General features: G+C 40.1%; 1 protein-coding gene across 3 annotated transcripts; it reads left to right on the top strand.

Annotated features, from left to right (window-relative positions):
• The first annotated feature begins 5,719 nt into the window (after window positions 1-5,719).
• Window positions 5,720-14,055, top strand: gtpbp1 (GTP binding protein 1). Of its 3 annotated transcripts, none has more exons than XM_086288947.1 (14): window positions 5,720-6,243; window positions 7,759-7,870; window positions 8,008-8,188; window positions 9,810-9,993; window positions 10,244-10,408; window positions 10,545-10,668; window positions 10,827-10,941; window positions 11,025-11,169; window positions 11,262-11,444; window positions 11,630-11,765; window positions 11,969-12,147; window positions 12,340-12,501; window positions 12,779-12,829; window positions 12,977-14,055. In XM_086288947.1, exons 1-14 carry the CDS (start codon window positions 6,049-6,051, stop codon window positions 13,091-13,093), a joined length of 2,049 nt encoding a protein of 682 aa, XP_086145073.1. In that variant the 5' UTR covers window positions 5,720-6,048; the 3' UTR covers window positions 13,094-14,055. The 3 variants fall into 3 exon arrangements, with proteins under 3 accessions (XP_086145073.1, XP_086145074.1, XP_086145075.1); XM_086288949.1 differs by lacking the exon at window positions 5,720-6,243 and adding an exon at window positions 6,267-6,890; XM_086288948.1 differs by lacking the exon at window positions 12,779-12,829 and having other exon boundaries at window positions 5,723-6,243.
• The last annotated feature ends 303 nt before the right edge of the window (window positions 14,056-14,358 follow it).

Here is a 14,358-nt window from a genome sequence, read left to right as displayed (position 1 = left end):
AGGTTCTCACACACCTTTCTGGATGGTCATGGTCTAACCCTACTGCACAAGCAAATGCTGTGCAGTAGGGGAATTATTTACAATTGTGGTCAAAAGCTTATATACACTCCTCTTGGGGAATAATGTCATGATAATTAGGGACTTTTAATGGTTTCTTTAACAGTTGATTGATTGAATGGTTGCGCAAAGGTCACAAGTTGCACCTTGACCACATGCTTTTGGTCATCAACAAGCTTTTAGCGTAATTCTGGATGGATATTTGAGCTCTCTTGTTGAGAAAATTGGCAGAGTTCATTTAAACTAACTGGCTTAAATGGACTCGGCTTTTAAGAGTATTCTACAAATTTTCAACAGGGTTGCGATTGGACCTTTGGGGAGGCCATTCCAGAAGCTTCATGTTAGCTTCTATTCCAAAATCAGTTTTGATGTGTTTTTTGATCATCTTTTCTATTGTCATTGGCTTATACTTGTAAGATTAAAAATGGTTTCCAAGATTTCTACCTTATTAGTTTATTTGATTTCATCTTTTAATGCGATTTTAGATATTGCAAACCTTTTCAAACAAATGTATCCCTGTATCCAAAAAAGCTCAAATGATACAAGGTCTCTATTGTATTCTGCCTAGTTTAGCAATCCAAAGAGGCCAGAATGCAATTCTGCCATTGCTCAGCGGTAATATTGTGAAAGAGAGAAGGTATGACAGAAATTACAGAAATGTTGCATGTATTTATTTCCCTTTCTAACAGAGAACTTTCACATCTCTGTTAGAAAGGGAAATGAAAGGGAAAGGCATGTTGACAAGAAGACAAGACAGAAAGACATTTTCCCAAACACTTCTATACCACATGTCTTCCTGGAATAACAGCCATTGCCATGTATTGGATGTCAGTGGGAATACAGATTTAAGACACTTCTGTATTGGCTTTAGCAATGTCCATGGTTTCTATGTGGGATGGCAGGCTCCAGAGCCTGAGGGCAAAAACACCAAAGTCCTGGTTTTGTTCTCTGGCAAGAAAGGGTCACTGACACTGACAGAAACTGGAAGGATGAACTCAGTGACCTCAAGGTAGAATATGGAGTTAAAAGATCTGCAGTATATTATGGAGCCAATCAATGGAGTATTTGAAAACAACTAATACTGAACTTAGAAAATGATTTCACACATAACCAGTGCAACTGAGCGAAAACAGGATAATGTGCTCTCTTTTCTGTGCACCATTAAAAAAATCAGTTTTGAACCATCTGTAATCAAGGAAGGGTGAAACTGAACAGTCTTATTTACAGCAAGTTATGGTAATCCAGGTGAAAGGTGACACAGACAGATAACTGTTTCAACATTTCAGAAATATAAAGGCAATGCATGATGTATGTAGCACGTATGATTAAAAACAGAAGAGGAACAAAAGTGGATCCTTGTGGGATGCAACAGGTACTGGAAGCCGACTAGCTTCATCTTTCGATCATGACGTTCCTATATTTGAGGAGGGAAACCAGTGTAATACGTGACAAAGTTTGTGTTCCAGATATTTTTAAAGATCTTGTTAGATTCTATGCTGAGATCAAGCATGACTAAATAGTAGACTGACAGACAAAAGCAGATTATTATTATATGCCTTAAACAGAGTAGTTTTTTTCTACGTATGTTTTTCAAACCAGAGTGAAACTTGTCAGATATGGTAAAAGTATTTAAACATGGCTATAATTAGTAACTTCACAGTAAACTGAGTCACTTCATTTTGTTTTAAAGCACACAGTCAGCACACACTCACACAGTCCTATAGAAACACAACATGGACCCTGATCCCCTCAGTAACTATAGGCCTGTTTCCATTTAACAAGATTTTAGAAAAAGCTTTGTTCTAATTGGGACTAACAAAGACTCCTTCAAGAAGGTGTGGTGGAGTTTATTACTAGTGTTTAATTATGTTTCTCAGAAAAGTGATCAAAACTGGCAAATTTTGTATTTGGAAAGATTATCTTCACTTTCAGATCAGCTTGTTCAAAGTTATGTACCACCTTACAAGTGAACGACTGAGGATCTTAGTTCAGCTGTACTTTGAGTATTGCCAACAAACAGTGTGTAGTGTGTAGCAGGTGGAATTATTATTATTATTATTATTTTTAAAGTTCATCTCTCTACAGGATCAATCTGGAAAAGCTATGTCATATTTGTTGCTAGTATTGTGAAAACCAGTTCCTTTATCAGACGTTCAGTGGGACAAAGAGATGTGACATGTTTGCTCATGCTTGTGGTCTTAAGGCAGTCAGCAGATCTTATGACACACACATATCCGCCTACACACACACACACACACACACACACACACACATACACACACACACACACACACACACACAATATTTACTGAATATTTATTATAACTATTTATTATCATCACATGAAAGCCAGTAATTCAGCTACATACTTTAATTATATGAGATAATGAAATGCAAACCACTACAACATTTATTCCAGGCTTCACACCAGCACAAAACAATTATATTTGTGTGTATTTCTTAAGATTAAATGCAAACTATTTTAAAAAATTCTATCTGTTGATTGGTAGTTAGCAGACAATTATCAAAATTCATTATTTTACTTAAGAGTTATTAGTGAAAATGCTTGAAGGTGAGAAGAATTCGAGAATAGTTATATTGTTTGTGGTCTGACACAAAGGTGATCTGAGTGTTCACTGTCCTCCAGTGGTCAGAGTGCAATACTACAACAGTCCACATTCTGTAACGACTATTTACTACTGGAGGCAGCTGTTATTACAAGGTGACAAGGAGAACCAATAGAGCGCTAATGTAGGTGGGAAATCTTCTGAGGATATTCCCAATTAGTGTTGAGGATGTATAGCTTTAACTAAACTAACTAAACTAACATAAAAAACAAACAAACAAACAAAAATATCAATCTGACAGTGATGCAAAATTATAACAAAATAGAATGCAAAACGTCACACACCACTCAGCTACACAAAAGTCAATCAAACTACATAGATACGCCACCATTCTTGGGTAAATGCAGGAGCATCAGAGTTTGTGTGAGGGTAATACACCAGGAAGGATTATCTAGCTTCAAAAACAGAAAGCAAAAATAAATAGCAATATTTAATGCTTATTAGAGATTTTCAAAATTGAAATTTACTTTAAACAATTTGGGCTCAAAACAGTAAAAAAACAAAAACAAAAAAAACAAATAGGCTATTTTTCACAATTCAGCCTCCCATATTATCCCTGAGAAAAAAAATGTGGTGTGAAGCATAAAAAAAGAGGGTTTTTAAAAAAAAAAGAAAAAAGCACTTCACTATGCTCTATGAGTATAGTGTTTCTGTCACTGGAGAACAACAACAACAACAAAAGGAAAATATAAAATGAAAAATTGTACACATTACATCACATTGTTGCCATTAAGAAATGCAAAACAGTAATCAGGTAAATTACACTAAACTGGCTATTTAATCACAACATTTACCAGTCAAGCACAACATTTTGTACAACAGGTACAACAGGTTGTACAACAGAAGTGACCTTTCAGACTGCAGATCAATGTTAGACTGAGCATTGGTCACAATAATAATTGAAAAGTACAACATATCATTTCCTTGTCATAATGACATAGGTCAGACAATATTAACTTTTGAATACATTTTGGTGTCAGACCAAAGCAGACCAAACCGACACAGTAATTATTGCATACATTAATCTTAAATGTATGTATGTAAGATAAGATAAGATAAGATAAGATAAGATAAGATAAGATAAGATAAGATAAGATAAGATAAGATAAGATAACTCTTTATTGTCACTGCACAGTCATACAGTGGGGCAAAAAAGTATTTAGTCAGCCACCGATTGTGCAAGTTCCCCCACCTAAAATGATGACAGAGGTCAGTAATTTGCACCAGAGGTACACTTCAACTGTGAGAGACAGAATGTGAAAAAAAAAAATCCATGAATCCACATGGTAGGATTTGTAAAGAATTTATTCGTAAATCAGGGTGGAAAATAAGTATTTGGTCACCTCAAACAAGGAAAATCTCTGGCTCTCACAGACCTGTAACGTCTTCTGTAAGAAGCTTTTCTGTCCCCCACTCGTTACCTGTATGAATGGCACCTGTTTGAACTCATCATCTGTATAAAAGACACCTGTCCACAGCCTCAAACAGTCAGACTCCAAACTCCGCCATGGCCAAGACCAAAGAGCTTTCGAAGGACACCAGGAAAAGTATTGTAGACCTGCACCAGACTGGGAAGAGTGAATCTACAATAGGCAAGCAGCTTGGTGTGAAAAAATCAACTGTGGGAGCAATCATCAGAAAATGGAAGACATACAAGACCACTGATAATCTCCCTCGATCTGGGGCTCCACGCAAGATCTCATCCCGTGGGGTCAAAATGATCATGAGAACGGTGAGCAAAGATCCCAGAACCACACGGGGGGACCTGGTGAATGACCTACAGAGAGCTGGGACCAAAGTAACAAAGGTCACCATCAGTAACACACTACAACGGCAGGGAATCAAATCCCGCAGTGCCAGACGTGTTCCGCTGCTGAAGCCAGTGCATGTCCAGGCCCGTCTGAAGTTTGCCAGAGAGCACATGGATGATACAGCAGAGGATTGGGAGAATGTCATGTGGTCAGATGAAACCAAAGTAGAACTTTTTGGTATAAACTCAACTCGTCGTGTTTGGAGGAAGAAGAATACTGAGTTGCATCCCAAGAACACCATACCTACTGTGAAGCATGGGGGTGGAAACATCATGCTATGGGGCTGTTTTTCTGCCAAGGGGACAGGACGACTGATCCGTGTTAAGGACAGAATGAATGGGGCCATGTATCGTGAGATTTTGAGCCAAAACCTCCTTCCATCAGTGAGAACTTTGAAGATGAAACGAGGCTGGGTCTTCCAACATGACGATGATCCAAAACACACCGCCCGGGCAACAAAGGAGTGGCTCCGTAAGAAGCATTTGAAAGTCCTGGAGTGGCCTAGCCAGTCTCCAGACCTCAACCCCATAGAAAATCTGTGGCGGGAGTTGAAAGTCCGTGTTGCTCGGCGACAGCCCCAAAACATCACTGCTCTCGAGAAGATCTGCATGGAGGAATGGGCCAAAATACCAGCTACTGTGTGTGCAAACCTGGTAAAGACCTATAGTAAACGTTTGACCTCTGTTATTGCCAACAAAGGTTATGTTACAAAGTATTGAGTTGTATTTTTGTTATTGACCAAATACTTATTTTCCACCCTGATTTACGAATAAATTCTTTACAAATCCTACCATGTGGATTCATGGATTTTTTTTTTCACATTCTGTCTCTCACAGTTGAAGTGTACCTCTGGTGCAAATTACTGACCTCTGTCATCATTTTAAGTGGGGGAACTTGCACAATCGGTGGCTGACTAAATACTTTTTTGCCCCACTGTACATAGTACAGTAGTACAATGAAATTGGAAAACTGTCCTACGTCGGCACTACATATAACACAACACGACACGATATGACACATCACAACGCAACAAACAACACAACACAGTATATTAACTTAGTATAAAAAAGAAGAAGAAGTGTATGTGTATTGCACACTGTTATTATTGCACATGTAATTCAGGAATACGTGCTATTAGAGCCCTGTTGCCCTCTGAGTGTGAGGGGCTGATCCAGCTTGTAATCATATGAACGACCCCCTCACTGGTATTGGTCCACTGTTAACATTTTCCCAGTGACTTCAACTCTACTGGTGAATATGATGTCAAAACACACGGTTATCCACGCCCTCCTTTTTAATATTCAGGTGCTGGTAGGTTTCATTTTCAAACGCGGACAGACGGTACATAAGTAAGCGTTATTTTAATGTTAGTTAAAGCGCGGTGAGACCCTTGCTAACGTCATTAACTGTAGCGTAGCAAATATCTAACTAATACTGGAATTGACAGCTCGAGGTGCACCGGTTAGTGTGTATATGTGTGTGTGTTTGCCTGCCAGCCGTCATCACAACAGTTTAGAAAACCTGCAATTTATTACTGCAAAGTTGGCATAAAAATGGCATCAATAGCGGCGGCGCATGAGCCAGGCATTAGCCCAGGCTCCGTACCGCTGGCCGATGCTTTAGTCCCGGCGAGTATATTTGCTCCAGACCGTGGAGGATGCAGCGACGACGCCGGGGATGAGTGTTTCGAGGATGGAGACGTGCTCAATGGCGAGCCCGAGGATCGGGGGATTGACTTTACTAGCAAGGTAAAGCTAAGCTCGCCAAGCTAATGCTAGCTGCTGCTGTCAGTGAATGAATGAATGAGAAAAATAATGCGCCTCTCCTCTACAGCTATGTAATTAACGTTTTATAGCTACGGAGTATTTTTAAGCACCAAATATAACACACGAGTGATTTTTCTGGACACCGAGCTGCTTTTGTTGACACTAAACAGCTAGCAAGTGTTAGCAGTTCCAGCTAAAATAGCAGCGGAGCCCGGCGCTAACGTTAGCTGGACATAGAAGCACTTCTCAAAACAAGTGAATATGGTTCATCTGTTATTAACGGTTTGTGAACCCAAAACAAAAACATACGGGATAATAAAGAACAATGAGATAATATGGTCGGCTTTCCAGGGTACCAGCTAAAATACCCGACATGTTTTGCCTATAATGTCTACCTATGATATATATTGTTGGCTGTAGCTATATGTGCTGCTGAACCATTCTGATCAACTGAAAGTTGCTCTTAAATACCGAAACTTGTAGCATGAAAAAAGAGTTTTTGGCCTGACGTAATCCGGAATGTTTGAATGTAAGAGTGAAAGCAATCATGTCTTTGCCCACAGGTATTAAATTGCACGTTACAATGGTGTTTTTTGGTCCCATAAACACATTGCACAGAGTTGCATCAGGTAGGCAGTCCCTTGTTGACTTTTGGCTCCTGATAGTTTCAGCATGTTAGCAACTGATATGCTATTCTGTGTAGCAACTTCTCAATAACCCAGTCCACTGGGTACTATTCATCTAGCAGGCCTTTAACACAGCCCTTGTAGCTCCAAATGCATATCTCTTAGTATAAAGTATGATAGTACTATTACACTTGTAACCCGCCCTTAAAGGGAAAGCAATGTACTGCCACTAAGTAAAGTATGTTTCTGCTACTACTGGACCTAAACTACATTTCCTCAATAGTTCACTTATTTCATTTTGTGTGTGTTTGTTCTGGTTTCTTTTAAAGATAGAAACAAAAACTAGCAAATAATAATAAAAAAATGTTTGTTTAATCAGGGTCCCCATGAGCATCACGCTCATCCTTAGCTACTCTTCCCAAGGTCTTACACACTCAGGCCAACATTCACAACAAATAAACATAAAACAAGCAGGTTCTTCTTATACAAAAAGCATTGCACTTCAAGGTGTTTTTAGGTCCATATCAGCAGGGATAACAACACTGTGTTCATGTAACCTTGAGGTATGTCATGAGAAAAGAAGCAGCTGTGTTTGCAAGTTGGGTGATGCGTTCGACCCTGCCATTCCCTTCAGATTTCTTTTTGCTTACAGGGTATGAGAGTGTCCTCCAGTGAAACTAAAATGTCCCAAATAAGTAATAATGTTTGGTTCAATGCCTGTTCTTTTTTTTTTTTTTAAACAACCTTACCTGATGCAGTCTCTCCCGGGACTGTTATTAACTGTTATTAGAAGAAGAATATTTGATTTAACAATTTCATGGCCAGTGTTACTCTTTATGTTTTCTCTCTTCCCCTCTCTGGAACCCAATAGCTGGCACTTGTTAGCCCAAATGGAGAGCAGTATGATTCGTTACTTCGGCAGCTACGAGACAGGATGGAAGAGGGATGTGGAGAGACTATTTATGTGGTTGGAATGGGCTCAGGTGAGAGATATATAAAAGCCCTTGTCCAAATTCCAAGGATACTGTAGTGTAAATTACGAGTCTCTCTCCTCCGCCTTTTCACCTATTCACTCTGTAACAGTTTGTAACACATCTGTTCTTGTTCTCCTCCTGTGCAGATGGTGGTGACTGGGGTTTGGATGAGAAAGATATGGAGGCCTCAGTAGCCACAGTTCACTCCATGTGTGAGCAGCTAGATGCTGACCTGATCCCTCTACGGGAGCGCAATGAGGCTGCCGGTTTGGTACGTGACTATCTGATACGGAGGCGTGTGGGTGAGCTGGACTTCCTGGAGGTCAGGTGAGCAGTAATGAAGTCACACTTACTTTCAACAGTGCACAGTGTGTTCAGTACAGGTGACATGTGTCCTGACCAGACTGTTTCAATTTTTTATCAGATAAACTACTGAAAAAACCCAGAGGCCCCTCGGGTGTGGAAAAAGTCAGATGCACACTTGGTACAATTACAGCTGAGAATTTTAAAGGAAATTTAAAGAAATGTTTATTTTAAGCTAAATATTTATAATAATAATAATAGTCATAAATCACCTTGTAGATGTTATGAATATTGGTACTCTAGGTGGTTTACAACCTAGGTTTCATCTAGGAGGATTTTGGGAACAAACATACAGACATACATAAGCTACGATCATGATAGTGTGATGATGATGGAAGATTTCTGTAATTAAACCAATCCCAGGGCCGGGTTCCAAATCCCTTACTGACTTTTGTCCAGTGGCTTTGACCCGTGTGCTGTCTAATTATATGGAGGGAGTGCTTAAAAAACACCTCACCTCAGCTATTATGGATCAGTTGGCCTGTATGCAGTTAGCATGCAAGTCACAAAGGAGCACAAAAGACGCTGCACTGATACTACTTAATACAGTTACACATCGCTTACAGCAAACAGCTGATCAGGGAAGGATTATATTTGTCAATCTGACTTCAGCCTTTAATACAAGGACACATTTTATTGCAAGAACAAATAATAAGAGGGTAACAGTGGATTAGATATTTTGAAATTTATTGTTCGCAGAAGGTCTGTATTACTCATGTTGTCTAATGAAATAATTTGTAATACGGGGAACCTGTAAAGGTGTGTTTTATCCCAATTGTTATTTTCTCTTTATATAGATGATGTACAGCTACAGGATGGGAATATGAAGCTGGTGTAATATGCTGATTATATAACTCTTGTTGGTCCCGGTCATAGGAATACCAACCCTGATGATTTTGCATCATTGTGTAGGTTGGAGGAATGCTATAAATCTCTCTATTTGTTGATTAACATTGACAACACAAAAGAGCCTGTCTTGAATTACACAGGCCCTAAAACAGGTCTTTCATTTTCTGTTCAGTCTGTGGAAGTCATTAATAGGTTTAAGTATCTGGGAAAACATTGTGATAAGGAATTACATTTTGCAGCTAATGCTGATTACATCAATAAGAAAGTTAGTCAGAGACTGTTTCTTATGAGGAAGCTAAGAGGCTTTGAAGTTAGCGAATACGTTTTGGAAAGAGTAAATGTCAGCTTGATTGAAATCGTCCTCATGTTCAATACTCAGTCTGGTGTGGTAGCCTGACTGTGGTAAGTAGGAACAAACTGGACTGAATCTGAATTGCACTCAGGTCAATGTTATAGAATGCCTCTGGCTTGTAAAAAGCTATATAGAGGATGATTTGTACCAAATTCAATTAGTATGATGAATAATAAGCTGCAATATATTTTTATAACTTTACCAATGGTTTATGCATGTGTGTGTATGAATGTGTGCTGATAATTATCAGTTTTTAGTATGAATTGATAACTGACAGTTTTCCACCAGTTTGGACAATGAAAGTTATTCTGTTCAGTTCTATTCTGTTCCCTGAAGCATCCAGGGCTCTTTTTTCAACCTATATGGTATCCTTGTGTCTCTCAGGGTTGCAGTGGTGGGCAATGTGGATGCTGGTAAAAGTACTCTGCTGGGAGTATTAACACATGGTGAGCTGGACAACGGCAGGGGCTTTGCCCGCCAGAAACTATTCAGACACAAGCATGAGATGGAGAGTGGCAGGACCAGCAGTGTGGGCAATGATATCCTGGGGTTTGACCAAGAGGGACAGGTGAGTGTGTATGCTCAGTGCTTTACTTCTAAAAGAAGTGTAACTCTGAAAATGACTCGTGTTTTTAATGATGGTTCATATATTGAGTCATGAGGTGCTGAAATATGTTGACTGTTAAAATAAGTGTGAGAAGAAATGAGTTTGGTGAGGTGAACGTTAATAGTAATATGGAGGATCTACAGAAAATGTTGATGGAAGATGAAAGACTGTATGTTTACATAGGATTTCTGTTATTGTACTTGCCTCCCAGGTGGTGAATAAACCAGACAGTCATGGAGGAAGTCTGGACTGGACCAAAATCTGTGAGAAGTCCTCTAAGGTCATTACCTTCATAGACCTGGCCGGCCATGAGAAATACCTCAAGACCACAGTGTTTGGGATGACAGGACACCTTCCAGACTTCTGCATGCTTATGGTCAGAAAGGGGGAGGGGGAGGGAAGATGGTGTGCGTGTCTATGTACAATATCCATGATGTCCCAAAAATCGTTTTCTTTTTTTTCCTTTTTCATACAAGTGTAGGAATAAAATTCACTTTTCCCTTCCTTTCCAGGTGGGCAGTAACGCAGGTATCGTAGGAATGACCAAAGAGCACCTGGGCCTGGCTTTAGCTCTGAACGTGCCTGTGTTTGTAGTGGTAACCAAGATAGACATGTGCCCAGCCAACATCTTGCAAGGTAAGCCTTCTGGGGTTTTATTTGCTTTGCAATATTTCCTTATTATGCAAAAAATACATCTTCTATTAGCTTATATGCTGTTTATCTGCATTTTCACGTGCTAAAAAAATTACAGTAACAACTAAATAACTTGTGTGTTCTTCATTTCCTTCTATCAGAGACCCTAAAGCTGCTGCAGAGGTTACTGAAGTCCCCAGGCTGTAGAAAAATTCCTGTCCTGGTACAGAACAAGGACGACGTCATAGTCACCGCTTCAAACTTCAGTTCGGAGAGGTACTGGGTCTGTTGTTGCGAGATTCAGCAGCAGAAAGACAATGTCTCACTGTAAGCTACGTGTGTTTGTTGTGCACCCCCAGGATGTGCCCCATCTTTCAGATCTCCAATGTGACCGGTGAGAACATGGACCTGCTTAAGATGTTTCTCAACCTGCTTTCCTCCAGGACATCCTACCGGGACGATCAGCCTGCTGAGTTTCAAATAGATGATACCTACTCTGTACCGGTACTATGAACACTGATAAACTGCTCTCCCTAATGTATTTTATCATGTAAATTTAATGCAAAAAAACAGGTCATGTGTTGTTTATGTCTTAGGGTGTGGGAACTGTAGTATCGGGAACTACTTTACGTGGGCTCATACGCCTGAATGACACCATGCTGCTGGGACCCGATCCTCTAGGGAGCTTCATCTCTATTGCTGTCAAATCAATACACCGTAAGAGAATGCCTGTGAAGGAGGTCAGAGGTGGCCAGACTGCCTCGTTTGCTCTTAAAAAGGTAGAGAAATAATAAAATCATCCACTGTCTAGTGCAGATGCTTGGCATTGCATAGGTCAGTTAAATGTTAGCAGTTTTTTTTTACTCATTAGGCCTTATTGCTGGTCTTGAAAAGTGTTATTCATCTTGATAATAGAAGGGCAGTGAAAATGATGACATGTTTTGTCATATGCTTCCTTCCAAAGATCAAGCGTTCGTCCATAAGGAAAGGCATGGTAATGGTGTCCCCGAGGCTAAACCCACAGGCAACTTGGGAGTTTGAGGCTGAGATCCTGGTGCTGCATCATCCCACCACAATATCCCCGAGATACCAGGCCATGGGTGAGTAGCAGTGACACGCTCTGTGTGTGTTTCTAGAGTCACCTTAAGGCAAAGGCAGGACATTTCAGCAAAGATTTATAGCAAAGTTTCTAAATGACATTGAACATTTGTATGTATAAATGTTATGGGACTGAAATGGTCATTTTACAACCACAGTAAGCATCAATTCATTCTCCTTTACGTATATATTCCCCAACACTCAGTCCACTGTGGCAGCATAAGGCAGACTGCCACCATCCTGTCCATGAACAGAGACTGCTTACGAACAGGCGACAAGGCTTCAGTCCACTTCCGTTTCATCAAGACCCCCGAGTACCTGCATTGTGACCAGAGGCTTGTGTTCAGGGAGGGGCGCACCAAAGCTGTAGGAACCATCACTAAGGTAGCAAAGCCTTCTGGAAGCTGAAGGTTTATGTTGAGTTAATGCTACAGCGATCTGAGGATCATGAGCCAGGTTCTAAAGCTGTAGTTGGAAATAATATTAAGATTATGTCCAAAATGTAGAAATCATTGTAGGTTTATGTGCTCACAGATAGTTCTTTGGGACTAACGTGTTGTCTCATATCATTTTCAGCTGCTGCAATCCACCAATAACATGCCATCAAACTCAAAACCGCCACAAATCAAAATGCAGTCTACCAAAAAGGCGCCGCCGCGAAAAGAGGACGGCACCGTGGTGGCCGGTGACGACGTGGGAGCAGCAGCTCAACCGGCAGCCTCCAACTCGACACAACCGGTGAGTCACAAGTCATTAAAAGTACTAAAGCTGTATGCTGTATGTACAAATTCTGTGTGTGTGCAGTAGTGCAGTTCCTGCGTTTCTTCAGATTCTGATTACTTACCTCGAAGTTGCTGTTCTAACTTCTGTTTCCTCCTCCTCTTTTTTTCTCATGTAACATCTTGTCTGTGAATCTATACACTGCTTTGTAATATTTCACCCTAAATTTTAACTCACCCACATCACTCCTGTACACTCTCTCCATCTCCTTTGCTTTCGTGGCTGGCTCTCAAAGGGAGAGGGAGATGATGACCCTCAGTTAAAGGAGGGCAACAAAGAGAACAAGGTAAACTGTGTTGACAGAAAACAAAAGCAACAGTGAGGCTGAATTGTGGAGACTGGACTCTGGTCTTTGCATTTATTGTTGTTTTTGGCATTGTGATGCAGTGCAGCGACTGCCTTATTGAGCGGTTTCGTTCTATCTACGTTACAGCCAAAGTCTGGAGGTGGTGGAAGGAGAAGGGGTGGCCAGAGGCACAAAGGAAAAGGCCAGAACAGCAGCACCAACCCCACAGCAGCGCCTTCCTCATCGGGGATAGGGAGCTGCTGAAAAGCCCACGGGTCCCATTTCTTCCTGTCACTCCACCAAGTGTCTTCATTCCACACACCATGAAGGAAGCAGATGTTTGGAGCAAGACACTCTCCTCAGTCTTATTACTCCTCGCCTTTTTTAGTTTTATTGGGTTTCTGTTTTTTTGTTTTTTTTTTTACACCAGGTCCCATACTTTTTATTTAATTATTTTTGAAAGGGAACACAGAGGGGTATGTCTCACACTAAAAGCATACACCTCCTAAGCATTTAATATCAGCTGCCTTTACCATTTCGAATGGCTTGGGTGATTGAAAGCAGTGTGGTTTTTGAGGTTAGCCTCACTCAGGATGATGAATATATTTAATTTTATCCATATTTTATGCGTGTCTGAAAACAGTCCTCTGGCTCAGTTTCAGGGGCAGGGAGGAAGGATAAACCCAAGACAAGGGTCCAATACCTATATTTACGAGCAGCTATTAGTGACACCCATGAATTCCCTGTGTATTTGCAATGATAAACAGTTGTACTATTTATACAGCATTAATTGCCTCTTAGTTTTACAGATTGGAATGATGTACAAAATGTATGCAAATCACAAATGTAGCAGAGTTGATTTAAGATTCTAGGTATACAGAAAATATAAGCTGTTTTGTTTTATAATTATTTATTTGACATGCAGAACATTTACTCTTGGATGGTCTTTATCTTTTGAGATAAGTTCACTTGCACACCTAGATTCAGTAGTATGTGTCATTCTTCCATCGTCGGTCTATATACAAACCTTATAATAGTGTTAGTACCAATACAGCACAGTTTCTCACTTCAGCAGCTGCTACTGATTGTAATACTTGCCGTACTTGCAGTGCTACTTGTAATTCTCATATCCCATGTGTTATGGCTTGTTGCTGTAGACATATTGTGACATTTTAAATCCCTTGCTACAAGAAAAGAACCATTAATAAACACAGTTTACTGAACTTTTCAACAGTGCTGGCTATTGTGTTTCCATATTTTCAATATTTCTGACATTATTTGCAGTAATATTATTTGCATGGATGTAACCCCTCATTTTCCATCAAGACAAGCCCACACTGCTTCAGCTATGTTGAGGCCTGGGCTCTGGGAAGAAAAATCCATGACTGACAGCATTCTATTGTGTTTTTCTATCCAGATGTGCTTTTTTGGGGGCACTGTATTCAAAATCATTGTTATGTTGAGGTTGTTGACAGATGCTTTCCAGATGGTACTAATGCTTTATAAATCCATCAATATTGACATGATCC

Source organism: Aulonocara sp. 'chitande type north' Nkhata Bay, linkage group LG4 (assembly GCF_057382095.1).
Source record: "Aulonocara sp. 'chitande type north' Nkhata Bay isolate Kocher_YH1m ecotype deep benthic linkage group LG4, A_spYH_male_GT1.1, whole genome shotgun sequence".
Lineage (NCBI taxonomy): Eukaryota > Metazoa > Chordata > Actinopteri > Cichliformes > Cichlidae > Aulonocara > Aulonocara sp. 'chitande type north' Nkhata Bay.
This window is presented reverse-complemented; position numbering and strand designations above follow the sequence as displayed.